Source organism: Podarcis liolepis (assembly GCF_965112155.1).
Source record: "Podarcis liolepis genome assembly, chromosome: 6".
NCBI lineage: Eukaryota > Metazoa > Chordata > Lepidosauria > Squamata > Lacertidae > Podarcis > Podarcis liolepis.
This window is the reverse complement of record NC_139559.1, coordinates 55,472,737-55,485,877: the sequence shown is the minus strand read 5'-3', so window position 1 is coordinate 55,485,877 and position 13,141 is coordinate 55,472,737. Positions and strand designations below refer to the sequence as shown.

Genomic DNA, 13,141 nt, shown 5'->3' with positions numbered 1-13,141 from the left:
CAGCTATATGGCTTTTTTTAAAACACTGCTGCTCCAAAACTATTGTCAAAACAATTAATAAGGGATTGTTTTTGCTGCCCCATGCTATCATTTAAGAAGAAACATAGATAATAATTAAAGCAAAAAGCATACGAAGTCAAGCTATTGACACTTCTACTACACAAATTCAAAATTTGTCCATTATCTCTCGTACTGGATTGGTACATTCCCCCGTTTATCCCTTCATTTTCCCTTGACAGCTTAGTTTACACAATTTTTGCAATGGCATATAAATTTACTACCTCTGCTTTCTTTTCTTCAGCTCTGAAGCTAGTGACCTATAAGTCTTCTATACTTTAAGGTGTTTAGGAGATCGCTTGAAGGAATAGCTAAGTAAATTTTGAACATTACTTATAGCTCTTCTGTACATAATAAATCTGTGTTTAATGTAAACGAACATATTCTTCACTGGTTATAACAAACTAAAAATATAGGATAAGTTTAGCCAAAGTACTTTTTAGAAAGGGGTGAAAAGAACAAATGTTTTCACTGAATTATGTATTTTTCTACCATAGGATTATGTACATCTCATGCATCCTTGTCTGTTCTCACAGAAGACCAAATGTGTTTAGCCTTACTAAACCAAAGCAATAGAAGCACAAGTGCGCACATGCTCGCATGCATAAACACGCAGACACATACACCCCACTCACTCATCTACCTCAGAGAGAAGAGCAGAAATGGCAGAAGATGGGTAATTGCCTTTCCAAAAGGTACTGGCCAATTTTACAAAATCTGATGCCATCAGTGATTCAGCCCTGCATAAAATTTCTTGCAATTCTTTTCTCCCTAAACCCCAATGACATTGAAAAAAATACTGCATTGCAGTATTTGCCAGTGTATCAGAGGGTATTCTGTCAGATGCCCCAAAGTCAAACCAAATAAGAAGGCACATAATCACGTATAGTAAATGCCACACAACAGAGAAACTGAAAAGTGTGACAACGCTGCGAGTGCAATTAAATATTCAAGCTGTACTCCATGCCCACTCTGTATCTTAAGGTCCTGGATTATGTACAAAAATATCAAGGATTTATATACTCCTGAAGTTACTTTATGTGGGTAATCATGCACAGCCTAGAACCATAACCTCCCCACAAGGTCATGCATATGTAAGACTTAATGTTACATATGTAGTAACTCCTAACAAGCGTTCCCAGAGACATACTAGGCATTCAAAAGTTTTTAAAACATAACTTATGGGGCAAAACGTGTGGAAGATTGAAAAATGAAAAAAAGAAAAGGTATTACCAAAAAACAATTTATTAAGATTCCATAACACTGAAAAAATAATCCATTGAAGTTTGAACTCTTCTATGCCTATTAAGAACAGAATATAACCAAGCCCACCACTGGAAGCATCCTTTTGTTGTCATTCTTTTCTTGGTCGCCCTTTTGTTGTGATTCTCTAATACAGCATGTTAGTTCTTCCTTTACCAACGCAGCCAAACGAGGCAACAAAAAGAAAGGAGCCAAAGGAAAGATGTCCACCTAGAAGAGCATCTTTCTACGTAACGTGCCAGTTTCATTAGTTATGTGCACTGCAATAGGAATAATTATAAATTAAAGGATGGAGTCAATATTTAAACAATCCATAAAATGGATTATTTGTCCTGACTAGAATTTTGTAAACTATAGATATATAAATAAAATGCTTCACACATCTCACCTGCTTTAGGTATCCAATTAAAGGTTCAGTGCAGAAACAATCATAAATAATCTGCTGGTTTTATATATTTTTCTTCTAAATAAAGAGCTACATATACGTAGAAGCTATGGATATTACATCAATCTGGCACCAAAAATCTGATAGCTCAATGCCAATGAGATATATGTAAGAAGGAAATGAAAATCTACACTAAAATTGTGTAGAGTAGATGAAAGGAGAACCCTAAAAAAACACCTACCAAAATGATTCAAGAAAACAATAGAGCTGTATGCCGATACTCTGAGAATGGGGAGGGAGACACTCAATAGTCTGAATGTGGAATGAAGAATATGAACATAATATTGCATCTGAAAATGATTTTTTAAAATTCATCAGAGTTTCCATATATGAATCCATACAACTTTCTTTTCCTATATAGCGACATGGTCAATTTCATCTACCCTGAAGTCTCCAAAAGAATTAGTTAAGGAATGAAATCCAAGCAGACTTGATTTCTCGTGTTTTAATCCTTCTAAACACTAGCATTTCCATTCTAACTGATCATTCAAATTATGTGCCAAAGAAAGGGAATGCGAAATTTGGCAAGCATAAAAGGTGTGCCCCTGTATTTCTGGTATGCTTCTCTTTTATCCTTGCCATACATTCCGGGCATGTGCATCCTTCGCCTTCTGTATTATATTTACCATCACCTGCCAACCAACAAAGTCTTTTAATGCTTTACATGCCTACTACCTTCTTTTAAGAGATGCTATGCTATTATTTTGTGCCCGACAACATATGGCACCATAAAAATTAGCAACAGATACTCAAGTTTGTTCTTAACAGCACCTAGCTTATATTTTTGTATTTTAAGTACTGCTTCACAAAAGACAGATAACATATTGCGATAAAAGATCTGTAAGACTGTGGAAATTAAGTTGGGTAGGAAAAAGAGTAGTTTCATTATATTTGAAATCTGCGATTCCATGCATAAACTAAATGACAGGCTGTATTTGCATTAAATAATGATTCCACTACAGAACCATGGCATTTCACAAAACACACAACGAACAGCACTTCCACATAAAAACCTTTACTTAGGGCAAGTTTGTGCACAGTTCTCACCCTGACATTTGATGAATACTCTAAGAGAGCATTTGCAAGTCTGCTACTTCCATTCAGCATCCTGTATCCTTATAGTGTTCCGGTTCCCTTGCGCCTTGTGCTTTCTTGCACATGCAATTTCACATCAGAAATAAAATGGTTAAAGAGCCCCCACCCACCGTATGCAGAAAAAGAACAGATGCAGGGAAAAAAAGGATTCTAGAAATCACTGTAAGCTTGAGCCAGAAATGTAATTAACACTTATTTATGAAGAATAATTAAAGTTGTGACTGCCACAAAGAACGCCAAAGATAATTGAGGTAGCCCCAGAATTTTTTTACGCTGTTTGCAGTATTCCCACATGACTGCCACCTGCTCCCCCCCTCAGCTTCCCCAGTGCTCGTTTCCCCGGCAACCTTTCATTGGCTTTTCCTCCCAGCTATCGCTTTCAGTTCGGCTGCTCAGTCTAATCTTATTTGTTTTACACCCATCAAAACAAGCAGCTAGACAAAGAAATCCTATAAGAATAGGGAAAAGACCACAGCTTTGTTTCCCAGTTTATAATAAATATCCAGAGAGAGAAGAGGGAACGCCTGCAAAATGTTTAATTGAAACAAAAGTAGGAAGAATGAGGTGAATGTTAATGCCTTTTCCCTCCCTCCTGCTGCCCCCCCACCTCCGTGATTTGCTCTGTTCTGAAAGATTCAAAAGTCCATATTTGATAGAGCCATTTTGCACAATCTATAAGGAAAGCACAAGAAACAGCGAAGGGGGTGGTGGGGAGGGGGGGGAGTAGAGAGAACAAGTCATGTAGTTTCTGATTTTTCTCTGCTGGAAGAATGCTCCAAAAATAGAAATACTACTATCACACCAATGGATTTAACTTCCTTCGGCAGAAAAGAAAGCACCCTTGTTTCACAATAGCGTTCGGATTCTACGGCAACAGTACATGCAGTCATTAGATTTCAACTTAGCAATCGTGTAGCACAAATGAAGATTAAAAGGCGTCTTGTGCTGGGGACACACTACAAAAGCACCGCGACTGTCAGCGGAGATCATCCAAATGCATGCTCACTGGATGAAACACTCAGTGCCACGACACTTGACTATATTTATATAATAGTTGTACATACACATTACATACACAGGTGCCCCCATTAAAAGCCAAAACGACCTGTAATTTTATTTATGGCTCACAATCTGCCACCCTAAACAAGCATAATTCACAAGGCATACCAACTGCACCAAGCCTATATGGACAGTTTGCTGCCGGCATCCACTTACCATTTTCAAGCCATTCCACTCCATCTGTGATCACAAAGATGGACCCTTACAGCCCCGCACAGTGTCAAAAGCAAAAAGAACGTTATGTAAAAGCTGACATTCCTTCTTACAGAACTCCTGCCCAACGATGCAACAAATCGGCATATACTAGGCGCTGGTACACATACAAGCCGCCTCCTCTTTTTATGAGGTCATGACAGGAAACTCTTTGAAATACAATATGCAGCATTTACTGAAGCTCCTATAAATCACTCTCTTAGAAAAAAAAGGAAGGAAGGAAGGAAGAAATACCATGCCTACTGCGCAATACACCAAACCAAAAAGTATCAGTCCCAAGGCAATTGCCTCCTTATTTTATTTTTTTCAAGGATTCCATTTTGCATGTGTGATGCCCGCGTGTGAATGTGGGGGAAATAACCACCCCAACCCCCGCCTTCAGCATTTCTGTTGGCCACACGCAGCCTCGTGCTGGAAGCCAGCCTTTTCTTTATTCCAAAAGAGAAATGATAATGACCTTAAAATGGCAAAGTACATCGCGGCTGCCCTTTATTAAAAGCGAGGCAAGTATATCAATGCGAGAGAGAGCAGGAGAGAGCGAGAAGGAAGATAAATGAAGGGAGAAAGACATTTAACAAGCGAGCCAGCGGGAGCAAACTAAACTCATGTGACAACACAGACTGATCAAAATGCAGACTTGGGGAAAGCTATATGTTCTATACACAGACTATGAAAGACTGCTGTAACAAACAGATTTTAAAAACTACTAATACCTACCATAACCATTCTTAATGGCAAATAATAGGTCTTGCAAGGCTTCAATTCCTCTAAGGATTTGATATGGTTTCAGGGAACTAAATGTGTTAGAATTGTATCTTTTTTTATAAATTAAAAATCAAAATCAAAAATCCACAAAACACACAGTGCTGTTGTAGGGTGCAGCAAAATGAGGAAAACAAAACAAAAACCCAAGCACTGTGATGAAGCCCCCTGATTTTAGAACGTAGCTAACAACTGAATAGAGCCTTGATGAAATTGGCTAGCAGCTTCTCCTTTTTACATCCATTTATGGGACCATCTGTCAGCTGAAAGCAAGATCCGATTGGCTAGGGAAACTAAAGGAGGCGTTGCAACATCAGGTGCTATTGAAATTAGCTACTGCCAGATTGACAATGTTAATGATTTGGTGACCTCTACAACAACAGAGACCAGATTTCTGAACTGCTGCTTGTGTCTAGTAATTAAGGGCCAGTTTAGGAACATCACACATGCATGGATTTTACCCACTCCTCTTTCCCCCTTCCTCCATCAGTCACTCAGAGAGAGGGGCAGTTTCAGGCCAGTCCTCAGAGTTTCCAGCACTTTAACACTCAAGTGTTACACCTCAGCCATGCTCCACTGACTCCATCCTCTCACCTCTTCCATGCAAGGCTGTGAAGTCTAGACCATTTAAACCACCTTATCTTTCTCGACAGTTGCTTTCCAGAGAAATGCATATTTAATGATCTGCCTCTAGGCTTAAAAGATATGACAAAAACACTTTAATGCGCATCTTAACTGTATTTATTCATTGGTGCTATGGTGTTTAGTCTCTATGTAATTCCCAAAGATCTGCCCATAATAAAGGACGTTCGTCTATTTTGTAAATTTGATTTACAAAATTACAGTCACGGAATATTTCTCAGGACAAAACATTTAGTCAGAATGTTCAGGTAGAAAATGGGGGGGGGGAGATTTTAGGGATTTGTTTTAGGGACTGTTCTGTTCTGGTTTAAGACAAAAGACAGTAATGCTTTTCTACACTATACAAGAGAGTATTTTTAAGTCTTGTTATGGTTGTGGAAATTTCTTTGCTTATTTGCATCTGAGAAAATAAAAATCACAAATGTGACCAAAATTTCACAAACTTTTCACTGTCCACCCACATAGTGAAAACACTTTCGATAAGGATATCTTCATTTACACTTGCAATAAAAAAGAGTTTGTTTCCAAAACGCATTCACTATTCTTATGTTTGCTTCAAACATATAAACTAGAACCTGCTCATACTATAGCCAACTCGGATTAACAATTTTACCCACACACAAAATATGCTCTCACTGAATGTTCTGAGCAAAACTATTCTGTGTGCCATCTGAAATTAGCTAAAACGTTTCCAAGCTTTTAGAAACTGATTTGTTCGTCAGTTTCTAATGCAGCCACATCTGAGTAAAAAACACTACTATGGACCATGCAGCATACACATCTTCCACTGAGACCACAATATTACTATACAATGAGCAAACATAACCCATAACGAAAATAAAGAAGTGAAAACTGAAATAAAAGCAACTCACTGAAAAAGAAAATTGTACACTGTTTAAATAACTGTAAGCTTCCCTTTTGCTTCTGGATCTGATTGCTGTCTACTTAAAACTAAGAGATTCAACTAACCCATATCAAAACTTAAAAACATCAAGTAGTACGACGGTAGAGTTAATGGCTGGGCAAGAGGATGGTGAACCCCAACTGTAACATGCAAGTTTCATTTGTAATAGTGATTTTGAATTAATTTCTGAGAGGTTAAAAAAAATTAAACAGAGTAAAGAAATCCTCTATCCATCCTTTTCTCCGTCTCAACGCACTTCATTAGCCACCGTTTTTTAAATGTCCAGAATCATTATTCAGCTCTTTGTCTTAAAATACAATTGCAGATACAAGCATAAATTGGCTGTCTTGCCAACCTAAAAATCCATGCATTTTGTACAATGTGCACCAACACTGAGAACCACATAAGAAAAATATTTAAGAGAATTGAAATAAATAAATAATAAAGCAAGTGGGGGGAAAAAACCACAAGGCAAATACACCAATGTCCATAGAGGCCTCTCTCTAAAGACAAAGGCAGAATCCTATTGTTGGGGCTGGGGAACAGTCTTATTATCAGATTTCCAATAGGACCATTCATCTTTCGGGGGGGGGGGGCTGACCAGTGCATCACCAGCAGTGACACAATTTGTAAAGCATCAAAATTTTCAATAAAGTCTCTCAACCATAAACCGAGAGAAGCCTCCAAGTGGAGATGCTATTTTCATGAAACCCCCTTTATCTCCCCCTCCCCCAAAAAACTTGACTCAAAATGCAGCTAATCCATTTTCAAAATGAAACCACACGAGTCCTTTTGCCCTCCCTCTTCTTCCTTACCATAAATGAGCAGTTTCTTGACTCATTAATGACAGTTTCCCTTAAAAGAAGTGATCTCATAGCACTGTGTCCCTCTCCACCATGCATACATCCCAAAGGTTGCGGGTATCTTAGCATCAGGAACCGCCAGCAAGCTTTCTCATACAGAGTCCAGATGGACTATACTAGAAGCCAATTCAGCGTTAATAACTACCTACACTGTGCAGTTAAGAAGGCTTGCGTGGCATAATGTCCTAGGCAACAGCAGCTGATTAAAACCACAAATAAAAGAGAATCCTGTTATCCAAAATGATTGATGGGAGGTGTTGTTTAAAAAAAGAAAAAAGAAAAATAAAGCGAAGGATTTCCATTCCCCCCCCCCTCTTTTCTCTCTCTTTTAAATCTCTCACTTTTGAGGATGGAATCTTTTCTAAACATATGGAGAAGAAGAAGAAAAACCAAACACTGCCCAGAAGATGTGACAAAATATTACCTCATTATTTAACAAAGCAGCACTAAGCGTCCTGGTGATTTCAAACATCTTGCCACAGATTTTGGTTTTAGAGAAACGGAAAAGAGAATCCTTTGCAAATCCAGTCCTCTATCAGCACAGGGGAAGTCAAATTTCCTGCACACAACAATGTTTTCTCCCTAGATTTAACACATTAAAACACCTATTCAGTGAGCTGCATTTTCCCTCTTCGCATACAGAGCAGACTCACTCCTGTAACATGTACTGCTCTCTTTTGCCTGCTACTCCAAAGCATGGTTGTTACTTAAACTGTTCTTTAAAGTAACAGTTCACTCTCTAGCCACCAGGTGGGCAGCGTGGAATGATTCAAAATGAACATCTTGAGATTGCAACTGAACAGCTCCTAACTGTGGCTCCTTATACAAATAAAATGCCAAGTATTTATAAGGGACAAAGGTGTGGCTTGCATGATTGTATCGTCTGCTTTGTCAATGAATCATGCACAGCTTGGGGGGGGGGGAAATAAATGAGCCATTTCAAAAATTACTTACCAGGGTCCCCCCCCCCCTAAGAAAACAAGGCATCTTAAATGAAAAGCCCCAATTACCACTTTTGAAAGGGTTTAGGAAAATGTTCATTAAACTTCAGCACTGTCCCCTTTGCTCAGTTTAGCGGAATTCTACAACAATCCCATTTAACTCGTCTAGTTGCTTGGAATACAGTAACCCTGCAATTTATGTGCATTTTACCTTGTGCGCGTTCAGCTTTACATGGTTGGTTGGTTGGTTGGTTGCTAAATAAATAAATAAATAAATAAATAAATAAGGAGCGGAAAGGGGGTGGACTTCCAGGAAAACAGACTTTGGCAATCCACCCACCACTGAATCCAATGTATTTTGACTACACACAATTTTGGCTTTAGATGCGATCGGTGGAACATGACCCCCACGTAAATTGCAGGTTTAGTGTAATGTTTGGATGAAAAATTTACAATGCCTACAGAAAAGCTGAGCATCCTAGCTTTTATGCCACTTGCAAGTTCTTGCTTGATGTTTATAGTCCTTGTGACAGAACGGATAAGCTAAAAGTGATGATTAAAATATTTTTTTTAAAAATCATCTCAGTGTCTTCAGTGTGTGATTTCCAGCTAAAACAAAGCACCCTTGATTTTAGGTTGTGGTACTGGGAACAAAACAGTACCTTTTCTAAGCAACTGAAAGGCCCCATTCAGATATCTACAATTCAGATTTGTGTATGACATTTCATGGAGAATGTAAACAAGATACAAAAGACTACAGGGATACTATATTTATTACTAGCAGTAGTTGTAGTAGTAGTAGTAGCAGCAGTAGTACTCTATGAAGTTTAAAAGGACTGCTCTCCGTCCCGAGGAGCTTAAAATCTAAACATGACCTCAGAAAGACAGCAGATAAAAGAGATATTGAGAATAATGTATGTTCATTCAGTTGCATATACTTCACCTTAGGCTGTGTACACACGCAACCCATTTGTAGCACCGTTTCATTTTTCTCAATCAAGAATTGTCCTCAACATGCTGTTTTTGATTTACATTTAGTACTGCCTTCCCCAAGGGTGGGTGTGGTTAGTTGATACACATTGGTACCCATTTGAAAACCCACCATCGTATACACCCACCCACAACATCACTAGGAAAGTGTGGATACAATCCCAGTGATGCAGAATCAATGATATTTTAATTTGGGCATGAAACAACTTTCTCAAGAAGAGCTTTTCAAGGGCAAAGAATATGCAGTAGATCTAGACAGCGTGTGGACTATGTAGAAAAAAGAACTTCCATCTCCATTGATTCTAGAATGTCAAGTGTAAAGGTAAAGGTACCCCTGCCCGTACGGGCCAGTTGTGTCCAACTCTAGGGTTGTGTGCCAATCTCACTTAAGAGGCCGGGGGCCAGCACTGTCCAGAGACACTTCCGGGTCACGTGGCCAGCGTGACGAAGCTGCTCTGGCAAGCCTGCACCAGCGCAGCACACAGAAACACCATTTACCTTCCCGCTAGAAAGCGGTACCTATTTATCTACTTGCACTTTTAGGGGTGCTTTCAAACTGCTAGGTGGGCAGGAGCTGGGACCGAAGGACAGGAGCTCACCCCGCCACAGGGATTCAAACCGCCGACCACGCGATCGGCAAGTCCTAGGCACTGAGGTTTTACCCACAGCGCCACCCGCGTCCCTTGTCAAGTGTATGCAGCCTTAAGTTTCAGTAGGGGCTGGAGATTCCAGGAATTCTGTCAAAAGCTTAACAGAATACATGATTTTTGGGGAAATGACTAGGTAAGATTCAATACGAGAGTGTGCTGTACTGATCCAGTCCATATGCACTAGAAGACTCAACTGTGTGCTGCAATCTATACTTGGACAATTCACAGGAAGACAGCTTCTGAGTCCAATGAATGATTGCAGGACCTAGGAGACTGCTGAGCAAAAAAGCCTACTGGGCCTCTTCTTGGTACCTCAGGGATGCAGGAGTATGTGGCTTATTGCATCTAAACTATACCCCCTTAAGGAGAGACACTCCCCTTCCCTACTTAGCTATAACAAAGGTTTCCATTTCCACCCCCATTCAGCAGGCACCTACCTAAGATGTAGCCTCGGAGGTTGCCAATTTTAGAATGTGGCTTAATAAGCTGTGATATGAATGAGCCTCACACACATGCATCCACTTTGCTGCTTCTTTTGTGCAAGCAAGGAAACAAGACAGGGAGTTGCCGTTAACCATAATATCCCAGGAGGAAACTACAGTGGTACCTCAGGTTACATACGCTTCAGGTTACAGACTCCGCTAACCCAGAAATAATGCTTCAGGTTAGAACTTTGCTTCAGGATGAGAACAGAAATCGTGCTCTGGCGGCGCAGCAGCAGCAGGAGGCCCCATTAGCTAAAGTGGTGCTTCAGGTTAAGAACAGTTTCAGGTTAAGAACGGACCTCCAGCACGAATTAAGTCCTTAACCCGAAGTGCCACTGTATTGTCAATGGCCATCAAGAAAAACAGGCCCTGTTTGGAAGGCATTAACCATAGTTGAACATTTAGGAACCTCTTCCAGTTCATTAGTAATGAATGGATGCCAACTGCAAACACATTATTAGGCAAGCTTCATCGTTTCCACGTTTTTAACTTTGTTTACTAAGTACAAGTGAAACATGCATTGCTAAATTAGATCACTGTAGACCATCAGAATTTTTGTTGATGCAAATATAAAAACCAAACGAACAATACCACCATTCCAACAAAAGCACTCGTTCACACAATATGAAAACCAACACCTCACTACAAAAGTCAGTGGCCTAATACACTAAAGTCTCACTTTTAAACTTGGCTACAGAGTTAAGGTTTTAGCCAGCCCTGAAAACTAAGCAAATTTGGCATCGCCAAATTTCAAGCGGGAGGTCATTCCTAAAGTCTAGAGCCATTGCTGAGATGGTAGTTTGACAAGTTTAGAGGTGCAAATCTCAACTCAGCAGTGAATTAACAAACAGGGCATCTCCAGCAGATTGTAATTCCCAGAAAGGAATATACAGGAAGTGGTGGTCTTCAGCTAACTGGGTCATGTAAGTATTAGAACCTTAAAGTGAGCTCAGTAGCATATAGGCAGACAGCAAAGACTTTTAAGACATGTTAATCAACACTCTTGCTGCAGCATTCTGCACCAGCAGCTTCTAAACAGTCTCCAAGGGCAGCCCCGTGCAGAGTGCAATTCAGTAACCTAGTCTGGAGGTTATCAAGAGCATGGATTATTATGGCCAGACTACTTCTATCCAAAAATGGCTGAACTTTTAGAAATGGTTTGCCCATGACAAGAATTACAAATCCATCAGTTGGACCACCAACCAGCATAACCATGGAAAAGACCAGATCAGAATATGACCTGCTAATATGCCAGGGCAGTGATGTGTTGAGAGCTCCATGGCTGTCCTATTAGCCATGATGTCCTGAGTAGGCACAATTCAGGTAGCTATGGATTGCACGTTGAAATTGACCAGAACAATGCTTTGAGAAGCTCCGGATAAGAGTCTTGAATTTAGATTAGGGCCCCATTCTGGTTTTCTGCTGAAATAGCCCCCCAATGTTTGTGGGTAAACAGCAGTGATGTGGAGAGTGATTTCAGCAGAAACCTGGCGCAGCATGGCTGTTGTTTCTCCAAATGACTATTTTTAATTGAATTTATATACCATCCTATACCTGGAGGTCTTAGGGCAGTTCAGGGAATAAAATCAAAACATAAAAGCACAAAATACATAATCAAAATAAAAACAACAACCCCAAATCCCCTTTCGTAGTCTGGACTATACCATATTTAAAAGGTCTGGAATGCACCGATGCAAATTTCAAGATTTTTATTATCCTGTTTGTTAAGAGCACTGTTTATAATGGAGCCAAACAGCAAAGGGAAATGACCAAGTTAAGTACTTATTTAACACATAACTAATGTCAACATCTTTTTTTCCTGGTTAGTCACTGTCAATGTAGGCAACGTCAGTGTATATATGTTTTTCTTATTGCCCATATGTGCATCTCTGCACTTACACTGATTCACCAATATGGAGGTCCATATGGAACTCCTTGCTGTATTGATTTGGCTTTTCACTTTCCTGAATCATTTGGTGTCATCTGTAAACTTGGCCACATTGCTAATCACTGCTGACTGCAGTGCATTTATAAATTAATTAAATAATTCTTAATAAGATAGGTCAAACAGGCAAGTCATTGTTTGTTTCTGTATTTCTCAAACATTTATATTATTGTTATGTAATAAAATAAAACAAAACAAGCAAAAATAACAATGGTCCTAATATAGATCATTGCAACCTTGCCACTAATCAAGTTACCTCCATTATAAAAACTATCCCCATTTTCTCCTATTTTCTGCCTCTGGAAAACCAGCAACACAATGGCAATCTAAATTGGGCTACTGCTCTTTTCTCAATGCTAATAAATCTACTCAGGTGACTTCGATTTTGCAAGCCTAAATATGAAGGTACAGAACACTGAAATCCAGGTATATAAAGGGCTGCATCCAATTAATTGTCCAAGCAGAACAACTTTCACTTGTGCAAGAGAACGCTCACTCTCTCCTCCTGCCCCTGAGCCCCCCCCCCCCACTCACCCAGATCTGCTCTGGGTTTCTCTTCAATCCTCCAGAGCAGATTTGGTGGTAGGGATGGATACTGGGAGAAGGCAAAGTTCCATTGTGCAAGCAAATTTAACTCCCCTCACATAGTGACTTACTTAGATTCAATGCAGAGAATTCCAGACCCAACTGTGGTGGTTGAAGAATATGTCTACTAATGTTACCAAAATGTAGTGCAGTTTCCTTTGAGAGGCATGCCCTCACCTGACACAATTAGTATTTCCCAATGAAATAAATGGTGAATCCCAATCATTTTCTTCACATAAACA

General features: G+C 39.6%; 1 protein-coding gene across 8 annotated transcripts in view; it reads right to left on the bottom strand.

Annotated features, from left to right (window-relative positions):
• The window catches only part of ELAVL4 (ELAV like RNA binding protein 4), a 96,770-nt gene that overhangs the window by 70,868 nt on the left and 12,761 nt on the right, over positions 1-13,141 (bottom strand). For 2 of the 8 annotated variants that reach the window (XM_083509698.1, XM_083509700.1), the window contains exon 1: positions 7,256-7,387. The exons of 2 other annotated variants lie outside the window; for them this stretch is intronic. In XM_083509698.1, the coding sequence (XP_083365824.1) occupies positions 7,256-7,372 (117 nt within the window). In that variant the 5' untranslated portion in view covers positions 7,373-7,387. Of the gene's footprint in view, positions 1-2,812; positions 3,101-4,075; positions 4,444-4,849; positions 5,085-7,255; positions 7,388-7,727; positions 7,968-13,141 lie in introns of those variants that run through there. 4 more of the 8 variants (XM_083509703.1, XM_083509705.1, XM_083509704.1 and 1 more) reach the window with 4 other exon arrangements.